The following is a 21,144-nucleotide window of genomic DNA, read 5'->3' on the forward strand; positions in this document are numbered from 1 at the left end:
ATGTTTCTGGAGAAGGTCAAAATAAGTTGTTTGAAATAATTGAATTCAATTTTTTAAATGAGTGGATTATTTTTTGAAATGAGTTAAATTAGTTACTGAAAACAATTGGAATCATTTTTTGAAACTGATTTTTTAATTGTGTGAAACTAATTATTTCAAATATTCAAAATTGTTCGTCTTCAAAAAGTACGTTTCAGTGCTTTTTTAATTATGTGAAATCAACTTCTTTTAATGGGTGAAATCAGTTTTTGAAATGAGTGACATTATTTTCAAAACTAAGTAAAATTAGTGGTTTGAAATAAGTGAATATGTTTTAAAATAATGTTTCACTTTTTTTAGTTAGTGAATAGATTGAAATCTTTTTTAAATGAATGAAATATGTTTTGGCAAATTGCAAAATGATTTGTTTGAAATGTGTGAAACCTTTTTTTATTAGTGAAATCATTGTTAAAAACCTTGACCGGACCGTTGGTTGGACTGGATAAAACCAGGAACCGACGGCCTCAACAGCTTTATAAGCTAATTAGGTCGTTCTGCAAATGGATCAAACAAATCCGATCGAGCTAACCGGTAGCACACTTTTGCATTGTTGGGAAAGAGGAAAAATAATTGCAGCAGCCGAGATCGATTCTTCGGCGCTTGGAAACAGGCCGACGTCGCCAATTTGGCCCAACAACCAATCCCAGGTGTCAAATGATAGAAACTTAGTAACCTGTTTTTACATATTTTTTGGCTTAAAAAACAAGGAAATGAACTGTTGAACCAACGGTCTGACCAGTAAAAATCTGAACCGGCAGCATCACCGGTTCAATCACCAGCCCAGTTTTTTAAACTATGAGTGAAATCAGTTTTTTTAGAACTTTTTCAAAATATATCCAACATATGTCTTGTTTTAAATGCCATATCGCCTTTAATTCAAATATTTAAACATTTCAAAAACTAAATTTTGGTTAAGAAATTACGAGCAATTCAAAATATCGCCGCCAAAAAAAAAACCCGAATGCCTTCTGTTTGGAGAGAGTCTTGTGTATGCAGTCAGCCGCCCATCCATGCACTCCTCTTGTCTTTCCTAACAACCATCTGACCTATGCATGCCAGTGTTGCTGTATTTTATGTACTCAGCACATTGATCTTGGTGCTAAGATGAACGGTACCATCCCGCAAAAAAAAAAAGATGAACGGTACCAGATGTACAGGTAGGTACCGTTAACGGTAGATTTTCCACTTTCGGGTACTCTCTGGTGTCTCACGCAAAGCAGGCCCGTTACACGTGCCGACCATGCAAGCGTTCGCCCATGCAGCTCCTCCGGACTCCCAACGATGGTGCAAGCCCGCTATAAATCGAACCGGCCGCTAATTGCTTTGCCCACTCCTCTCAGACGAGACAACAAACACTCGCCAGTGCACACTCCTCTCAGTCACAAACCCGACTGCTTGCGAATGTCTCCCGCGGCGATGCCGAGCTCCGGCAACCAGGGCAGCGGCGCACCGCATTTGGTCTTCGTCCCGAGCGCCGGCATGGGCCACCTCCTCCCTTTCACCCGCTTCATCACCGCCGTCGCCACCATGGGCGTGGACATCTCCGTCGTGACCGCCCTCCCGACGGTCTCGCAAGCCGAGGCCGAGCACTTCGCCGGCCTCTTCGCCGCCTTCCCCGCCATCCGGCGCATCGACTTCAACCTCCTGCCGTTCGACGCCGCCGCCTTTGCGGACACCGAGCCCTTCTTCCTGCGGTGGGAGTCCCTGCGCCGCTCGGCCCATCTCCTCGGCCCGCTCATCGCTGCCGCCGCACCGGGCGCGTCGGCCGTCATCACGGACGTCACCCTGGCTTCCGAGGTTATCCCCGTAGCTAAGAACGAGCTGAAGCTTCCATGCCACGTCCTCTTCACGTCCGGCGCAACCGTGCTGGCATTCCTCGCCTACTTCCCCGTCTACCTTGACGGCGCGAACGCAGACCACCTCGTCGGCGACGTCGACGTTCCCGGCGTTCGACGCCTCCCGTTCGATCACTGCCCGCGGGTGCTGCGCAACCCCGACGGCCTCTTCACCAAGCAGTTCATCGTCAACGGCCGCGAGATCGCCAAAGCAGACGGCATCCTCATCAACACGTTCGATGCCTTGGAGCCAGAGGCACTCATTGGCCTGCGGGGCGGCAAGGTCGTTCCCGGATTCCCTCCGGTGTTCGCCGTCGGCCCGCTCAAGTCGACGCCAACCACCGCGAGAAGTAGCGATAAGGCGGGCTCGCCTATCGCCTGGCTCGGGGAGCAGCCAGCACGCTCGGTGGTCTACGTCGCCTTCGGCAACTGCAACGCCGCCGCGCAGAAACAGATCCGCGAGATCAGCGCCGGGCTGGAGGCGAGCGGCTGCCTGTTCCTGTGGGTGGTGAAGACGACGATACTGGACCGGGAGGACACGGCGGAGCTGAGGGACGTGCTGGGCGACGGGTTCCTGGGGCGCGTGCAGGGGCGCGGCCTGGTGACCAAGGAGTGGGTGGACCAGGAGGCGGTCCTGAAGCACCCGGCCGTGGGGCTGTTCCTGAGCCACGCCGGGTGGGGGTCGGTGACGGAGGCGGCCGCGTACGGCGTGCCGATGCTGGCATGGCCGACGTTGGGCGACCACAAGATAATCGCGACGGTGATACGAAGCGGCGGCTTCGGGGTGTGGATGGAGCACTGGAGCTGGCAGGAGGAGGATTCGGAGGAGAGATCGGTGGTGAGCGGGGCGGAGATAGGGGAGAAGGTGAAGGAGGTGATGGGCGATGAGGCGATTGCGGCAGGCGCGGCAAGGATGCGCGAGGAGGCGGCCAAGGCCGTTGCCCCAGGCGGCTCCAGCTACCGGAGCATGCACGAGTTCCTCGCCATGCTCAGCTGACTGTTTTAGCGACCACTTTCTAAGCACCGCTACGTGACGATCCCAGGCTCCCAGCCCTTGGTATCAGGTTGGATGGATGCCTTCTCCTGGATCGTGGAGCCATGCGGCGACTTCTCTGCAAGGTCTGCTGGCAGTTGACTAAAGATCGCATCCCGAGCAGTACGCAAGTGTAGTGTAGAAGCTTCACGGACCATACGGAGTATGTATCAGTGGGTGGGTTTTGTGATATGTCATAGAACGCACCACCACTCTCTAATAATTTTGGTGTTTTGGCCAAAAAGGGATAGGGTCAAGGAGTCTTTAGAGCAAGTCTAGTAAAACACTAACCCTCAAACCCCTAAAAATAACGGAATCAATAAGTCCCGAACGTGCCGTCTTTTAGCATCTCGCCCCGAACGCCCTTCTGACCGTTAGATGATAACACAGATCTTAAAGCATGTCAGGCCAGACACGTCATCTCCTTTTTCGTTCGGAAAAGCAGGCGCCGCCCCCGAACGTTTCCATCCCCCACCCACGTGCGCACTACCTTATCCACTCCTCTCGCCTCGCAGTCCACACCCAAGCAAAACTTCTCCGCGGGGCACGGAGGAGGCGGCCATGCGCTGGCGACGAGGTGGGCCGACTGAGATATCAATCAGATAGGGAGGGGGGGGGGGGTGCCGCTCGGCGTGAGACTCCTCGTCGGTGCCGAGGCGCAGCCAGCGCCATCCCTCCAAGTTCGGCTGGGGACGCTGCGGCCTAGCCGAAGTTGCGGCGAAGACGAGGCCAGCGTCTGCGCGGAGGAGCGCCACCGGACCAGCCATGGGACGACGCACGGCGGAGATGGGGCGGGCTGCTCTGTCCTTGCCGGAGATTGTTGCGAGACGGAGACGAGGCAGGCGGCGGCGCCGAGGAGCTCCAGCGGTCCCAACATCGGACCACCCCAGGCATTTGTGCTTCCCGACATGGTCACGAACGCGAGCTGCCCCGCTCCCGCCGGGGTGCTTGGAGATCAGCGCCGGTGTCCTAGCCAGAGCTTTGCTTGGTAATGCCCAGCCCCAGAATTGTTCCATTTCTACGATTTTTTCTGTTCTAGCGATGCATACATCACAAGTGAATCGGCTGGGCAGAGGTGAACTAGGCCATTTTGTTTTGAATGTGTCAACTGAAACCAATAGAACAAGTGCTTCTAGGAGTTATTGATTCCGTAGAACAACTTTTTCTGTGTTTTTTCGTTACCACTCTTCCAGGACGGAATGTCATTTTGTATGTCCATAGATTTTGTTGTAGTGGTGATAGGCTATGAGTTTTTGAGAAGAAAATAAATGATTCGCAGCTAGATTTGATCGGCTATGTGCGCTGAATTTCTGTAGTGGGGAAAGGTACTTTTAGAGTTTGTGGTCATCTTCGTTGAACAACTTCATAGATAGTTAAACTGAAAAGGGATATGGAGTAATCAAAGCTTGCTTTTCGTTTAGAGAGAACGTTTTCAGGACTAAAACATGTACTGTACTATACATTTTTTCTTAAATTTGCTGTCTCATTGTATATTTTTTCTTAAATTTTCCTGGAAGATGGCAAATATAGTTATCGAATCATGGCAAATTTAGTTCTCGGATCATGTAAAATTCATTGCTTTCTTGCCATGGCAACTTTCGATATTTGGATCATGGCGCAATTTTACTCTACCATGGCAACTAATCTTATCTTCTTGCCATGTAAGCATAAAAAAATTAGTTAAATTGATGATGGCAAATTTAGTTTACGCATCATAGCAAATTTGCTTTCTTGAAGACGGCAAATTTAGTTATCGAATCATGGCAATTTTAGTTCTCGGAACATGGTAAATTCATTTCTTTCTTGCCATGGCAACTTTTGATTGTTTTAAATTGTCGCGGTAATTCCTTAAATTGTCCAAAACAACACAAAAAGGAAAATATTGCCATGGCAAGTTTTACTAATTATTTCACCATCATTAACATGGCGAATTTACCTACATCCCCCATGGAAATTTTTAATACTTTATTGCCATGGCAAGTTTTACTATTTATTTGCCATGGCAAATTTACCTTTTATTAACATGGCAAATTTACCAAAGTCCCCATGGCAATATTTAGTTTTTATTGTCATGGCAAGTTTTACTGTTTATTTTGAGTTTTTATTAACATAGTAAATTTACCTAAATCCTCATGGTAATATTGAACTTTTATTGCCATGGCAAGTTTTGCTATTTATTTGCCATGGCTAATATACCTTCATTAATATAGTAAATTTACCTAAATCCTCATGGCAATATTTAACTTTTATTGCCATGGCAAGTTTTACTTTTTTTATTTGTCGATGGTAAATTGACCCTTATTAACATGACAATTCTACCTAAATCCCCATGGCAATATTTAACTTTTATTGTCATGGCTAGTTTTACTTTCTATTTTAATTTACCTTTATTAACATGGAAAAATTAGCCTTTTGTTCCACGACAATTTTTATGTGACATACATGACAAATTTACCTTTTTTTCACTCATGACACATTTAGTTCTCTGGAGCATGGCAAGTTTGACTTTTAGTTTTGCAATGGCAAAAATACTTTACATCCACGGCAAATTTTGCCTCTTCCACCATTCATGGCAATTTTTGCTTCTATTGACTATGGTACATTTACTTTACAAAACATTGCAATTACTACTAAACAAAAGATTGTGCATTTTTTTCTGCGTCACATGATGGCAATTTTTCATCCACATTTTTTGCCTCTTTAATTATATAGTAAAAATAGCATACAATTTTTAATCCACATTTCTTGCCATCATGGTAGAGATGCAACATTGCCATGATTTTTTTTTATTTTTTGCCATTTGCACATAAAGATCTCTTTTTCACCATGGCAAATTTTGCTTATAAAGATTATGGCAAATTTTTTGGCTTCAACCCATAGTGATTTTTTAGTAGCATCTTGTTCCTTATTTTCTATCTATGATGACAAAATTATTTTTAGACCATTTCAATTTTTTTAGAGTATGGCAAATCTGACCTCTATTATTCACACCCAAAAGTGGGCTTTCTTAGTTTTTGGGTAAACTGGGTTTTATTTTCCTTTTATTTCAACGCAAAAAAGGGCCTAAAGTGATGGTGTTCGGGCTGAGCACACACATGTTCGATCAATCAACCCCCCCCCCCCCCCCCCCGCGTGACGAACGACTCGTTCGGTGGGGGTCGGGAGATATCAGGGTCCTTTTTGTTTGGCCCGGGAAGCTATTGGGCCTGTCTCGCAGGCGTTCAGGCTGAGGGGTTGTTCGCACCGAACGAAATCGTTCGATCCATCGATACTCCCCTGCCGAACGTATCGTTCGGACTGGTGCCTCCCCAGACCGAACGTTCGGCTGTTATCGGTGTCCAAAAATAACTGTTTTTTTACAGTTTTCGTCGAAAAAAAGCCGTAGACTAGAACCCCTTAACCCTCAAATCCTTAAATTTTTTTAAAGGTCCAACCCTCAAACCCTCTCCCAATCCTCAAAAGTAAGGGTTGGGAAGCAAAACCTACCCCAACCCTCATTTGACGGTTATCCTCGCGCGGGAGGGAAAAAATCCTCCCAACTCCCGCGCCCACGCCCGCGACCGCCGCTGCTAGTCGCCCCCGTCGACCTCCCGCGGGCAACGACAGTGTCGTTCATGGGGAATATTCCGTTATAAGGATTGGGTTTGAGGGTTCTAATCTTTGCCCCTGTTTTTCAACCCGTAAAAGTGCACAAAAAAATCATTTTTGGACCCTTAAAACGCTAGTGAGGGTTTGAGGGTTCTACTAGTAATGCTCTTAGATTATTTTTTGGCCACCCAATTTGTGGCATATCCAACGCGAACCCTCAACCCGTTTGTATCCGACTGGACAACACGGTCCAGATGTGTTTCGCAACGCTAGCCTGTATCGCTCCGCTGACCGGTTTGACACATTTTTTCCCGCAAACTCGAGACATACTGGGGTGGTCTTTGCAGATGTCAGGACCCCTACCTCGCCCTCTTCTGACTCCCCTGACCCATCCAAAAAACCCTCATGTCTCGTGCTTTCCATCTAACGCATGCGCCGCTTCCCGCGCCGCATTCATGCCGGCCCAGATCATGCACCGACCGTCATTGATGCCACGCAGGAGGAGGTGCAGTGGCTCCTCCATGACCGGCAGACAGCGGTCGGACAAGGCTGCCGTGGCGGACCAACGCCCTACCACCGCAGGAGGGACGACGACAACGGCGGCGGCATGTACGGCGATGGTGGCACGGCCGGGCAGGGCAGCCACGCGTACAAGGTGGTTGTCCGGTAGAAGTTGTCGATTTTTTTTCCAGTAAAAGGCTGAAATATCGTTTGTTTATGTAAATTGTGACAGAACTTGAATGAACTTCATCCAGTTTGATTGAATTTCATCCAGCCTGTTGCAATGCGGTTTTAATTGTATGCGGATAGCTATAGATGGTTGGCTCCCGCATCTGTGTCCATGGACTGGTCCCCCGATTCGCGGATGGATACGAAGCTGATTGCGGGTTAGCGTTGGAGATGCCCTAACTGCAGGAAGAGATCGCTGCAATTTTTATTGCTCACTTAGAATCATATTTTTTGTATATAAGTTGCATATCTCATGTATGCCACAAGTTGATATATTGTTGTATATAAGCTGCATTTATTTTGTTGTATTCACAGACTGTATTTGTAGTACATAAGCTGCATATATCTATAATCTGCATATTCGTTGTATATATATGCTGCATATATTTTATTAATGCTTTTAATAAAAGTCCCGCTTCGATACAACCCCATGCTACATGAAAAATAGAAAAGACACTGGTACAAGTCAAACTCCTACCTGCCGACCTGGCAATCACCTTGTGGGGTGTGGAGAGTGTGTGGGCCCCCGATGACAGTGGGTTAGGCGTTTTGTGTGGGCAGCTGGTTCCTTGCATGTCCATTTTTTTTTTGGGTACGTCTCCTCCGTGTGGTGTGGAGGATAGCTGATGGCGAGAGTTAATTCGATTGGCTTGGCGTTATGTAGGCCGCTGAGAGTGCTTTGTAGCGGCTCCAGGAGAGGTCTGCTATAGCGTCATTTTAAGGCGGAAAATTGTTGTGAATTAAATTGCTGAGAGTTATTTGTGAACTTTTAATCTATGAAGTTTATTTTAAATTTGCAAATGTTTTTAAATCTATAAATATATTATAAATTCCTTTCCATTTAAAAAATCATGGTTGTAAAAAAAATCTTTTGATTTAACAAAAAATAAAAAAATATCCGGCTTTTTATAAGATTGCAGTAGAGTGGGCGCAAACCTATATTACAAAGCAAGCTAGTGGATCAGAGAGTCGAGTTGAGCAAGTGGGAGATTCATGGATCACCCATGTGAACATTGTACCAACAATGCTACAATTTCACCGTGGAATATAAGCTCCCAAGAGGCTCACAGAATGACCACGGGCTGACATTAAAACCGAAATATGTAAGGATATCACAATCATGCATCGAGCAACTTCAGTTTCCTCTTAAAACAAATATCGTCTTTATGGGCACTCTGGCACAATATACAAATTAAAAGACCATCAGAACATAATTAAAATCCAAGCTAATTATACAGATAAAACAAAAAACGACCACAATAACCTGCTAGATAAAAAAACGACAAGTGAAAACTGACTCGGCAAAGCCCGCGTTAGCCTCTAGTAGATACTGATTCTACTAGCCAGCCAAGCTGCCAACAGCTGATGACTAAAATGCATCGGTAGTGTTGAAGTACCAACTACGGCGGGAGAACCATATTTTTAAATCAATATTTCTTGGAAAAAATGTGAACAATGTTTCAAAATGGTGAACAAATTTCGAAATTCTTAAAATTTTTAAAAACATGAACACATTTTTTAAAAAGGGAACAAATTTGAAAACGTGACCATTTTTTTTAAATGTGAATATTTTCAAAAATTATGAACAAATTGTGAATTCTGAACCATTTTTATGAACTATCAACAATTTTTTAGAAATTGAATTTAAAATACATACTGAACATTTTTAAAATATACGGTAAACTATCTTTTTCCAAATGCACGCTGAACAATTTCTCTATGTACGATGAACATTTCTTTATATACAGTGAAAATTTTCTTTATGTATGGTGAACATTTTTATTAAATACGGTGAACATTTTTTTGAAAGGTGAACAATTATTGAATACCTAAACAAAAATTTGAAAATGATGAACATTTATATAATACACGATGACCAATTTTTAATACATGATGAAACCTTTTAAAAAACATATTGATTTTTTTTTATAATATGGGATCAACATTTTAAAAAATGCGCCTTTCATATTGAACAATTGTATAACATATGATGAGCATTTTATAATACACCATAATTTTTTTTGAAAATATACGGTGAACATCTTTTTTTTTTCAAATGCATGTTGAAACAATTTGCTGTACATGATGAACTTGTTTTTATACACAGTGAACATTTTCTCAGTATACAGGAGCATTATTTCAATACGGTGAACTTTTTTTTAAGTGAACAAAGTTGGAATTTCTATAATTTTTGAAAACACTAACAAATTTAGAACTTTAAAAAATTCAGGAAATGTGAACAACAATTTTAAAGGATTTTTTTCAAAAACAAATCCCTAAACAGTTTTTGAATTTGCGTAGAAAAAACACCATATTCAACGTAGGGTGTTTGAGTATGCCAGAAAGCTCCCTTTAAGCACGTTGTTTCTCGACATCCTTCAAATAACACTAATTTTATTATTGGCTTGCATGATCAATTCAAATCACCATGCCAAGTTGTTTTGGTTCTTCTACAAATTTTGTATTTTCTGAACTTTTCTCGATCAGAAAAGGACGATAAATGGCTGGGCGTGTCGCAACTTGCATAGGGTGTCGAAAATCGTTCAAACCTGGCATGGATGCATATCATGTGCATGCCCACCTACTTGAAAATGTTAGGATCAAGGATGTACAAAAACACCATGTTGAACGTAGGGTGTCTGGGTAGCCAGAAGACTCCGTTCGAGAGCATGGTTTTTTTTTGACAACCGCCTAATGGCCCCAATTTTTTTTCCTGGTAGTTTATGATCAATTCAAGGCACCAGACAAAGTTACTTGTGTTTTCTACAAGTTTTGCATTTTCTGGACCTTTCTCGGTGAAAAAATACTGATAAATGGTCGGAGGTGTTGCAACTTGCACACGGTGTTGGAAGTCGTTCAAACCTGGCATAAATATCTACCATCGGCATTCCCACTGGGTGAAAAATTTGGGGTCATTTCAAAGATGTCCACAAAAATGCAATGTTCGACAACGGTGTTCGGGTAGGCAAGAAGGGTTTGTCTGAGAGCACGTTGATTTTCGACATCCTTGAAATGACACCAATTTTTTATGACCTTGTATGACCAATTCAAGGAACCATGCCTAGTTATTTTGGCTTTCGACAAATTTTACATTTCTGGAGTTTTCTCGGTCAAGGAAGGCCGATAAATGGCAGAACACATCGCAACTTGCATATGGTGTCAGAAATCGTTCAAACTTGAAATGAATACCTAACATGGGCATGCCCACAAGCTTGCAAAAATGGACGTCATTTCAAGGATGTCCAAATGTAGATCATGTTGAACGGAGAGTGTTCTGGTACGCCAGAAAGCTCCATGTGAGAGCACGTTGTTTTTTGACATCCTTAAAGTGCCCCAAGTTTTTTCCATAATTTATTATGACCATTCAAGGCATCATGTTAAGTTGTTTGGTTTTTTTGGCAAGTTTTATATTTTCTGAAGTTTTCTTGGTGTAAAAAGGCCGATGAATTGTCGAACGTGTCGCAACATCAAATGGTGTCGGGATTTAAACAAACTTGTCATGGAAGCCTACCATAGGCACGCCCACTTGCTTGTAAAAGTTAGGGTCATATCAAGGATGTCCAAAAATAGACCGCCCCATTTTTTTCCATGGCCTTGTATAACCAATTCAGAGCACCATGCCAAGTTGTTTAGATTTTTGACAAGTTTTGTATTTTTTGGATTTTTCACTGTGAAAAAGATCGATAAATGGCCAGACGTGTCGCAACATGAATACGGTGTCAAAAGTTACCATGGGCATACCCACCTGCTTGAAAAAGTTGAGGTCAAGAATGTATAAAAACACCATGTTAAACGTACCCGTGACCACGACCAAAGGAAACCAGAAAAAGAAAAGATAAAAAGAAAAAGAAAAAACAAACCCCCGACTTCCTTGTTCACTGGGCACGAAGAGAAGAAAGAACAAAAGAAGAAAAAAGATGTAAGTATTCGCATAAGGTGAGTTGTGTGGTTGGCTACTGCGGCGTACACTTTTTTGAACACAGTACAGACGTAAACGTTTATACATATGCGCATACACTCACCCTATGAACGCACATCCTACCTCTATGAGCATCTTCGAGACACTGAGCCGGCATATCATCTTGTGATTTATGAAGTCACCGTAGGCACCTCGTCCGTTGATAAAAACATCTTCTCCCACTGAGAGCGCATCTAGAAATAATGCGATCACTAGGACTTGAACCCTGGTGGGCTAGGGATAGCACTGTCCCTCTAGCCATCCAACCATAGATTGGTTCGCACTGCGGCGTACACTTAATGAGGAGGTTGCATGTTTGAATCACGTCTCGCACACTTTTTTGTAGGTTGACAAAAAAAGAAAAGATAAAATGGGTAGGCCCGGCGCAGAGGGGTGTTTGCGTATGTATATGTTCCGGTGGGCGATGCACTTTTAGAAAAGACCACCCTACCCTTTATTATGAAGGGGTATGAAGAAATCTCCTCCGTCGATGTGTTTAGAGGGGTGTGCCGAAGTTGAAGTGCTTCCCATAAACACAACAGAGTCTCTACATCGAGGATAGACATAGACAACGAGACCAAACTTGAATAATTTCATCGCTGGTACAGCGTCAACAACTAAACAAAGATCAAGCATATCATTTTATTCATAAAGGTAAAACAAGTTGAAGATACAAAATCAACGTAGACATCCATTATGTTCTTTCCAAAGACAGGGCTATGATGGAATACTTAATTAGTCTTCTCCCTCGCAAGGTGTTCCGCGACATTATACATGAATTTGTTGAAGAGTATGTTGAACACAGATTGAACGAAATGGATTGTGAAAAGGGGCAACACCACTGCCCTCAAACTCTTCGAGACATTCATGTCACTTTGGAGGGAGGTCATGCACGTCATCACTTTCCGAGTTGTCACCATGATCCTAGTGGGACTTGAACAATTCGACATGTTTATGTTGAATAATCCACTCTGCTTGATCAGTGATCACCATCTTGACAATAAAAGTGTAGGCTAAAGTAGTTGAGTTTTTTTCTCTCTATAAGGACATGTTGTGACAGTTCAATGTTTAATTTTCTCTAATTATAAGATCTGTGAAATAATTGTACCACAGATACACTGTTGTGTACCTCTTCAACGAGATATTCCAAAGATTGTGCAATTAATCCATAGAGTTGGTTCATATCTCCATTGTAGACAACCTCTGTTTTTCTCTAATAAATGCCAATGCTATTTGTTCGCCGAGCACCAGTTCTTCATATCGCAGCTTGAGGAGCAACAACATATCATTCTGAAATGCTCCTGGTCTCGCAATATGAATGTGTCCTTTGTTTAGAGGCATTTCTTTCTTGGCCGCAAATCTATCCGGAAGCTACATGATACAAACAATAGTTGTAGGACCTTGATGATTAACGGTGCATTTTTTTCCGACAAAGGAAGGATTTTACTAGCTCATAATATAATGGAGCATCAAGGGGATACAAACACAATGAGCAACACACATGGCATCGGCATAGCTAGGATGCACACAACCAACACCAACGCACACACATAAAATTCATGCCGGCAACTAGATAAGTCAAGCAAGACCAAAGTTATACCTTGATGAGGAAAAAAAACTCCGTATTGATCAAAACAATGATCAACAATCTAGAACAGCAACGATATCCGCAACAACAATCACTTGATATCACCAATACCATGAGAAGGCTCCAGCAGCAACACCTTCAGGTAGGGAACAACGCTCAAGCACTGCCTTCACCGCATCTGACCACCAAAGGCCAGATCATTGGTTTTCACCCCGAAGAACAAGTCTGAGCAAGTCTTTTAACAAGGTAATGACACAATAACCAAAAATATAACGCCTCGGGTTTTCACCCCAGAGCTCGAGACTAATGCTTAAGAAGCATCACCAAATTGAAGTCATCCAGTGTTGTCACTAGCACTTACCGCGATCCCAACAGCTACATGCATATCACAGTCTTTGATGTGAGATGTCACACAGGTGAAGACCATGCTTGCAAAAGCAGGCAATCGAGCCACGACAAGAGTTGATCACCACTAACAGCTTCAAAAGGTGAAGGTTATTGTCGCACATTGCAATGGAGATTTAAGGAGGAACGTTATGGGGACCGCCAAATCCCACACCGGGATGCTTTGGCAGCCCCACACCGTCCCCATGCTCCGTCGTCCTCGTCCATAGTGGCAGAATCAATCAACAAAATATACTTCTCGTTGCCACCAGATCTGAAGATCCAAGATCCTAGGTCCTATCTCGGTAGTCACCTCCGGATAGGGTCATGGCCACCGACGTCTCTCCACCCAAGACTATCAAATCCGGACAGCAAATTCAATGCCGCCACTGCACATCCATGCCCTTTGCGTCAACCCATTGTATGTATATCGCATCTTTGAAGAAAAGCCACCAAACACTAGATCGGGCCTGATCCGTGATGCTCATAGGTGCAGCCACAAGAGCCTGAGAACAGCCGGCGAGAGGCAGCGCATGCCCACCGTCAATTTATCATGGCTTGCCAATTTAGTACCTCAGAGCGCTGATGAAGGCAATATGATGAATGAAACAGATGAACTTTATGGCAAGGAAAAAGCTTGGTGTAGTAGGAGCCGTGTAACCTGGCAATATAAAAAGGTGGTAGTGCTTCTAGCTTATGAGTGACTGTAACTGAATCCTTGAACTGATCAAGTGAGTGGAACACATGGTTGAAGTCGTTTCGTGGTAGGTATTCAGGAAGACTTCGCTGTCCAGCAATTGAAGATTGTTTGCCGGCAAAGGTTGCGGAATAGTTTCACTATCTAGCGGTTACGACTTGTGTGAATGTATGCATCTCTTCGCGAATAAATGTATCGCTTCAGAGAAAGTCTAACAATGTACAGTCATCATGTTGTAAGGATAAAGTATTATGTTTTTGCCTAGTTGAATGGGAGAGAAGAGGAGAGAGAATTGAAGCGGACTGTAAATTAACTGCCAGCTACTGCACGAGCTCCAAGAAACATTGTGAGAGTGTAAGATGGGCTAGTACTTCTTAGTAATTGACTATTACACATGTTGGCTATTAAAGCAAGTCTAATAAGGTACAGTCAGCAGGCTGTAAGAATTAAAGTATTATATTTTTGCTGAGTTGGATGCGAGAGAGAGGAGATAGAAGAGAAGCATGTTGTAGATTAAAAGTCGGATGCAGCACGGGCTTCAAAAAACATGGTGAGAATGTAAGGTGGCCAAGTATTAATCAAGTAGTATTTCTTATTAAGTAGTTATTATACATGTTGGCTATTAGGTTGGCCATAGATAAAGTGGTAACTTCATATAATCAGTTGTTGACTATACTATTGATCATGCTTTTAGATTGGTTATAGGTGACATGGCAACTCCCATATAGCTACCATGCTCTCAGTCGATGCAGCCTCGCACGACTGCATGCAAAATCTAGTACGCACGTTTTCCCACATGTACAAGGGAAACGTTTTGCACCGACCGACCGGACCAAGCTTCGGTCGGCCGTGTCCACAAGCGCACGCTCCTAACGATTCAATCTGCGACATGTAAGGGCGGGTGGGCCACTCATGGGAAGATGCGGACACCGCCATATCTTCTGTCCACTCTCCCAGTCGTTCACTTCTCTTTCTATATACTTTCTCTCTCCCATGGAGCACATGGTCGACGAGGCATTGTCCTCGCCAATGATCTCTCACCCGAGCACCACAGCCGTGCAGCTCCATCAGCCACCCACTCCTTCGATCAACCATGCCGAAGCATGGTGGACTAACCAATATGACGCATACGAGCTTTGCCGAAAAAAGCCGCAACCTTGTTGTAAGATGTCGAAACCGGTGCATTGAAAAGCTACAACCTACACCCGCTGGCGCCAGATAAGACGCACCCTTGGACTCCCACGGTGCTACAATCAGCACCCGCCGTTGCTGGAACAGTGATCTCCATTTTCTACAAACGGCAAACCTTCCGGCATCGGAGGTGGTGACACTGTGTGCAGGAATCGTCATTCACCACAAGGGGCAGCAAGCTGCAACCATACACATCGAAAGCTTCAACCTTTGTGTGGTGCTACTAGAACCAGCAACGACGAGATCTGTGACCGGGACGCATTTTTTGTTGTGACCGGTGGACCACAAGTTACAACGGGCGTGCCAATTTGTTGGAACCGGTGATGCTAAAAGCTGGAACCATTGGGAATGGGAGTCGCAACTGTCTAGCCGGAGGAGCTCCAACCGTGGGACACCGTGCTCTCTCACCACCGAACCCTGCAACCGCATTGCTAGATCATCTGGTTTGCTACCACCCGTTACACTCGTTGCTAGTACCCTGTGGCGAGACAAGTTACACTCGAATGCTACAACCGGATTTTGGCGATGCTAGAACCGAGGACGCAGAGAGTTGCATCCACGATGACAAATGCTACGTTTGGCAAGAGTTCAGGTGACGGGGAAGTCATCGATGCTGCAATCAAGGGGGGGGGGGGGGCACGACACCGGTGAGTCTTTTTGGTGCTGGTGCTGGCGCTGGCGCTGGCGGTACGGTGCAGCGACTAATCCCGACAATGAGGCGTTGTGCTGCCACCGGCAAGGAGAGGCTTCACGGGTGGGGACCGATACATAGATTTTAGTCAACGGGCGCGAGATTCGGGAGGAGAGGGAAGGGCACAGGGTGAACTGGGTGAATCCTTTCTCCGGGCCAAATCTAATGGGCTGATCGGCACCTATCATTGCCCCATGTGCAAAGCGTTGGCCAGCCAACGTAGTGTTACAAATTCCACTAAGTGTGCGCGTGGTGGATGATTTTGTTACATGGTCTCATGATCAATTTGGATCCTACTCAGTTAGATCGGCATATAACTTGGCCAAGTCTTAGAAATTTCATGGTACTCGCAATTCTTATGGCCATGGTGTGCAATCAGACTTTGGTGCTGAAGAGAAAAACTGGCAAGCTCTTTGGAAGGTCAATGCTCCGGGAAAGATGAAGATCGTCCTATGGAGAATGGCCTGCGATTGTCTGCCGATAGGCAGTCAGTTGCTACGGCGCCATGTTCCGAATGCGGTGACATATTTTTTCCTTAGCAAAGAGGAGCGAGCTGAGCATCTCTTTCTGTTTTGCCACTTCGTGCGCCAGGTATGACAAGTGCTGAAGCGGAATTTAGGCTTCCATCTGTGCCGTAAAGGTCTTGTTCATACCAAGCAGTGGATATTTGATTTCAGTCAACGAGCGACCTCTCTCGAGGCCACGACTTTGGTAGCAACCATTGGCACATTTGGGAGGCCAGGAATGATGCAAAAAATAATGATGTTAGGATGCATCCCCGCGGAGTGGCTGAGAAAGCTTTGGCTTATGTTGACTTCATTATGCAGAATTGTGGTAGGATTGCAATTGCTATAAGGCGTGATACTCCAGTATCTCCCGTTAAATGGGTTCCACCGCCAGCAGATCTGCAGATGCAATGGCCGTTAATGTGGATGTTGCACTCTTTAAGGAGTCTCGACGGATGGGAATTGGCGTGGTAACCAAGAACCACATCAGAGATTGGTTACGGGCTTGCCGTGAGCATGCTGATGAGGTTACCACCCTAGAATTAGCTGAAGCAGTGGCGCTACGGCATGCGGTGGCTCACACCCATGATCAAGGATTTTTAAGGGCCGTTTTTCAGACAGACTGTTTGTCAGTTATCCAGAAAACCAATGCCTCGACGGTTGATCGCTCGCCGGTGAGGCTCATCACTGCTGATATCAAGGAATTGGCATTCGTTCTTCTCGTTTGTTCGCTTTAGTCATGTAAATCGTTTGTCGAATGTCGCGGCACATATTCTAGCTAGATCTTCTAAGTTCTCTAGTGACTTTATTTTTCATGTAACCCCGGATTGTATCCGGGAGGCACTCTCTCTTGATTATATTGACTAATAAAGCCTGATATTCCTAAAGAAGAAAACATGCAACTGGTAGGCAGTTTCCAGATAGCACGTCCACGTGTGCATGCGTGTGCAAATTAGCATGCAAGTACATATGAGTTGTGACCCCATCCGGCCGGCTAATAAATATCATAAACTGCCGGACACCATCATTTCTTTAACACACGTGAGGTTTGGATGCATGAACCTACATATGCATAAGCGTAGTTAGAATGCAAGGCAACAGGTTTGAAGCATGGTTATGCCCTTCGAACGCACCTCTACCCTGTAAAAAATCAATAAAATGGTTGGTACTCTCTCCCTCTCTCTCTCTCTCTCTCTCTCTCTCTCTCTTTGGCTGGGCACAAATTTGTGCCATTAAAAATTTGGCATGCTATGATCCTTCTATACGTAATTGTTGGTTGCATGTCTACGGAAATTTTCTAGCATTCCCTTCATAATTTTGCCGATATGGCCAACAAAGGGAATGGGTCAAGGAATCCTTGAATTATTTTTTGGCCAGCTAATTGTCTAACTGCAAGAAGAAAATGCTGCAGTTATTATTGCTCATTTTGAACCATACATGTTGTGTACGATGCATATAGCATTTATGCCACAACCAAATTTACAAAAGTTTCACTTTGACCAAATTTATAGAAAAATATATGAACATATATCTGTTGATAAATCTAATGGCATTGGTTAGGCATTGTAAGTGAATATAAAGTTTCTAATTTTAAAATATTGACTTATACCAAATTTTATATGCACTATAATTTGGTAAGGAGGGAGTATCATCCTTTTGATTCTTCCCAATTTATATGGGAGATACAAACACAAAAGAGTCTACATCCAAGGTGAACACAGCCGAGGACGACAAAACTTGAAAACCCCCATTTCTGGGACAGAGTCAACAACTAAACAAGACCTGGTAGATGATTAAGTTCATAGAGAGATAAAACAAGTCAAGATACACAATCAATGTAGACCTCCATTATTTTCTTTCCAAGGACAGAACAATGATGGAATACTTTGTCTTCTCCCTCGCAAGGTGTTCCGCGACATTGTACGCGAATTTGTTGAAGAGTATGTCGAGCACAGATTCACCAAAATGACTTGTGAAAAGGGGCTCCATCACTGCCCTCAAACTCTTGGACACATTCATGCCGCTTCGGAGGGGGTCGTGCACTTCATTGCTTTCCGAGTTGTCGCGAGGATCCCAGTTGGATTCGAACAATTCGATGTGATTTATGTCGAATAGTCCACTTTGCTTGATCACCATCTTGACTTCGGTAAGTGATGGACCGTAAAAGGGTAGGTTAAAGGAGTTGAGTTTTCCCCTCTCTAGGAGGCCCTGTTGTGACAGTTGAATGTTTAATTTATTCGCAAAAAAGTTTAATTTTCTGTAATTATAAGAGTTGTGAAATAATTGTACTAAAGATATACTGGTGTGTACCTCTTCAACAAGATATTCCAAAGATTGTGCAATTAATCCATAGAGCTGGTTCATATCTCCATTGTAGACGTCCTCTGTTTTTCTCCCAAGAAATGTCAGTACCATTTGTCCGCCGAGCACCAGTTCTTCATATCGCAGCTTGAGGAACAACAACATATCCTTCTCAAAATGCTCCTGGTATAATTTAACTACAGATGGTGGTGTAGTCCTCGCAATATAAATGTTTTCTTTGTTTAGATACATTTCTCTCTTGGCCGCAAATCCATCCGGGAGCTACATGATTCAAACAATAGTTGTAGGACCTTGATGGTTAACAATAATGATAGACAGATAAACTGTGGCTTGCCAGTTTAGTACCTCAGATCGCCAATGAAGGCAATATGATGAGTGAAACAGATGAACGCTATGACGAGGAAAAAGCTTGGTGTAGAAGGAGCCCGGTAGCCCGGCAATATAAAAAGGTGGTAGCGCTTCTAGCTTATGAGTTATTGTAATTGACTCCTTGAACTGCTCAAGTGACTGGAACACACAGTTGAAGTCGTTTCCGGGTAGATCATTGAGGAAGACTTGGAGCTCCATGAGGTTGCCATGAAGCTTGTCATGGTTGCAGCATATTGCTTCGATCACGTTGGAGACAAAGATGAGTGTGTTTTCACCTGAAGAGCAGCCTAGGTCAACAACTATCATTGTTGGATGGAGCAAATCCATGCACACTTCTATCACCGCCTTTTCAAGCACCGGCTTAGTTTGAATCAAAGCTTTCTTCTGATAAAAATGAACAAAAAGAAACTTTACCATTTAAGATTGATAGAAAGTGTAACCAGCTCTGGTGAGCCAGAAATGTCGATGCTAAGTACTATAAAGGAAACAAGGGCAGCATATTTGTTGTGAATTTTGGTCTTTGAAAAAGCGCTGTGAGTTATTTCTTCAAATTACCTGATGGGTAGAGTTCTTGACATAGCTGGTCTCTCCTTCTCCTTTGGCCATATGGAAATCGCTGTCCATCTTCATGGCCACCTAAAACTCTCGAGGAAGAATTTGTTTTGTTGGTATGCTCAACAACGAAAGTATATATATGCTAGCAGATGTGTTGCCAATAGCAGCAGCCCTGCTCAATATATAGGCGACTAGCTTGCACAAGAGGTTGGAGTTGTTTCTCAACTACTCCTACTACACATGGGTATACAATTTATTTATTTTGAAAGAGGAGAACATAGGTACATTGGTTGGTCCTTATTTTCTGCCAATGAACCTAGTATAGATGTCCTCCTTCACGTAACCTACAAAGTCTAGGGCAATGCTAGGTCATGTTTGGTATATAGTAGGAATGACAAAAGGGATAGTACAATTGAAAGTTAGCGCACAATATACATTTTTCAAAACGGAGACAAAAAGTTTACCCGTTTCATTAATCAAGGAGCGTTACAAGATTATAAACAGAAGAAAATTCTTGGCGCGAAGCCAAGGCGTTACACAATCCTACTCACCTGGCAAGATTATAACTCTAAAGAATTTGGCGTCGGACTTGGCCCAAATCCTCGCTTCCAAGTTCAAACACATGCGTTTTAGAACCGGCGGCGAAGAGGATGTGTCCTTAAAACACGGTTTTCTTCATTCCAAGTCTCCCAAACCACGAGAGAGCATGACGATGGAAAAATAGCTTTGCGACGACCACCAACCTCCACAGGATTGATACCCGCCATTCTTTGACCGTCTCCATCTGCAACCGGCAGACAACATTAGAAGAAGTGGATAGCCACCATTCTTTGACCGTTTCCATTTGCTACCAGCACACACACCAGTAGAATAGCTAACAGAATAGCTATAGGGATGCGCGCAATCTAGCGGTAGAGCACAATTACGAGTTTGGTACATATAGCAAAAGCAAACAAAACGCCCCCAGCAAAAAAAAGTGCGCAATCTAGCGGTAGAGCACAAGTACGAGTTTGGTACATATAGCAAAAGCAAACAAAACGCCCCCAGCAAAAAATAAAAAATAAAAAAACGCAATCCAAGTTTAGCCATATAGAACGTAAAGGCGTCTCAACTCGTAAATTTTTTCCGGCATCCGTCTACGCACAAGGGGCAAATTCGTGGACCCTGATGCCGGAGACCGCCATCCAAGCTGCACGCATACATTTTAACAACAACTCGAACTAAGAGCAACTCCAACAGGGCGCCCACGTCGGTTTGGGTCGCCGCGGACAGAAAAATCAGCCCAACGCGCCGACCCAAACGAACGCGTGCCCACTTTTCGTCCGCCTGCCTACCCATTCCCGGTACAATTTTAAGCTTCATTTGCGTTGGCGCGGACAAAAAAACGGACGCGCGCGGCGCCCGCCTACTCCCCCTGGCCCGCTAGTCGGTGGCACATTGGCCATCCTTCCCCACCCCCCATATCGACAGCAAACCCTCGCCCGCCTCCGCCTCCGCCGCATCGTCGCCGCCGCCCATTTGCCGGTGCCTCTGGCAGCAGCCGGTGCCGACACACCTCCCCCAACGTCGCCACCACCGTCTCGCCGCCGGGCCACCGAAGCTTCCCACCCCCACCTCCCGATGTTGCCGCCGTGAGCAGCAAGTCGTCTGGCCGCCCTG

At 44.5% G+C, this 21,144-nt stretch overlaps 1 protein-coding gene and 2 pseudogenes across 1 annotated transcript; 1 reads left to right on the forward strand and 2 right to left on the reverse strand.

Moving 5' to 3' along the window:
* Positions 1–14,946, reverse strand: part of LOC125518588 (anthranilate O-methyltransferase 1-like) — a 97,740-nt pseudogene extending 82,794 nt beyond the window's left edge.
* LOC125520341 (UDP-glycosyltransferase CGT pseudogene) lies at positions 1,374–3,130 on the forward strand (annotated as a pseudogene).
* Positions 14,947–17,629: 2,683 nt separating the features above from the next.
* Positions 17,630–19,652, reverse strand: LOC125524525 (anthranilate O-methyltransferase 1-like). The gene is made up of 4 exons (XM_048689567.2): positions 19,486–19,652; positions 18,907–19,314; positions 18,550–18,822; positions 17,630–18,447 (listed from the first exon to the last, which is right to left on the reverse strand). The coding sequence occupies exons 1-4, from the start codon at positions 19,558–19,560 to the stop codon at positions 18,088–18,090; spliced, it is 1,116 nt and encodes a 371-aa protein (XP_048545524.2). The 5' UTR covers positions 19,561–19,652; the 3' UTR covers positions 17,630–18,087.
* Positions 19,653–21,144: the final 1,492 nt, after the last annotated feature.

Source organism: Triticum urartu, chromosome 7A (assembly GCF_056163025.1).
Source record: "Triticum urartu cultivar PI428250 chromosome 7A, HENAU_Tu73, whole genome shotgun sequence".
NCBI lineage: Eukaryota > Viridiplantae > Streptophyta > Magnoliopsida > Poales > Poaceae > Triticum > Triticum urartu.

Coding starts and splice junctions, on each gene's coding strand:
- LOC125524525 (XM_048689567.2), bottom strand. CDS start 19,560: ATGAAGATGGACAGCGATTTCCATATGGCCAAAGGAGAAGGAGAGACC. Junction 18,823..18,906: donor GCCTTCATTGGCGATCTGAG/GTACTAAACTGG, acceptor TGAATCATGTAG/CTCCCGGATGGATTTGCGGC. Junction 18,448..18,549: donor TGGAATATCTTGTTGAAGAG/GTACACACCAGT, acceptor CTGTCACAACAG/GGCCTCCTAGAGAGGGGAAA.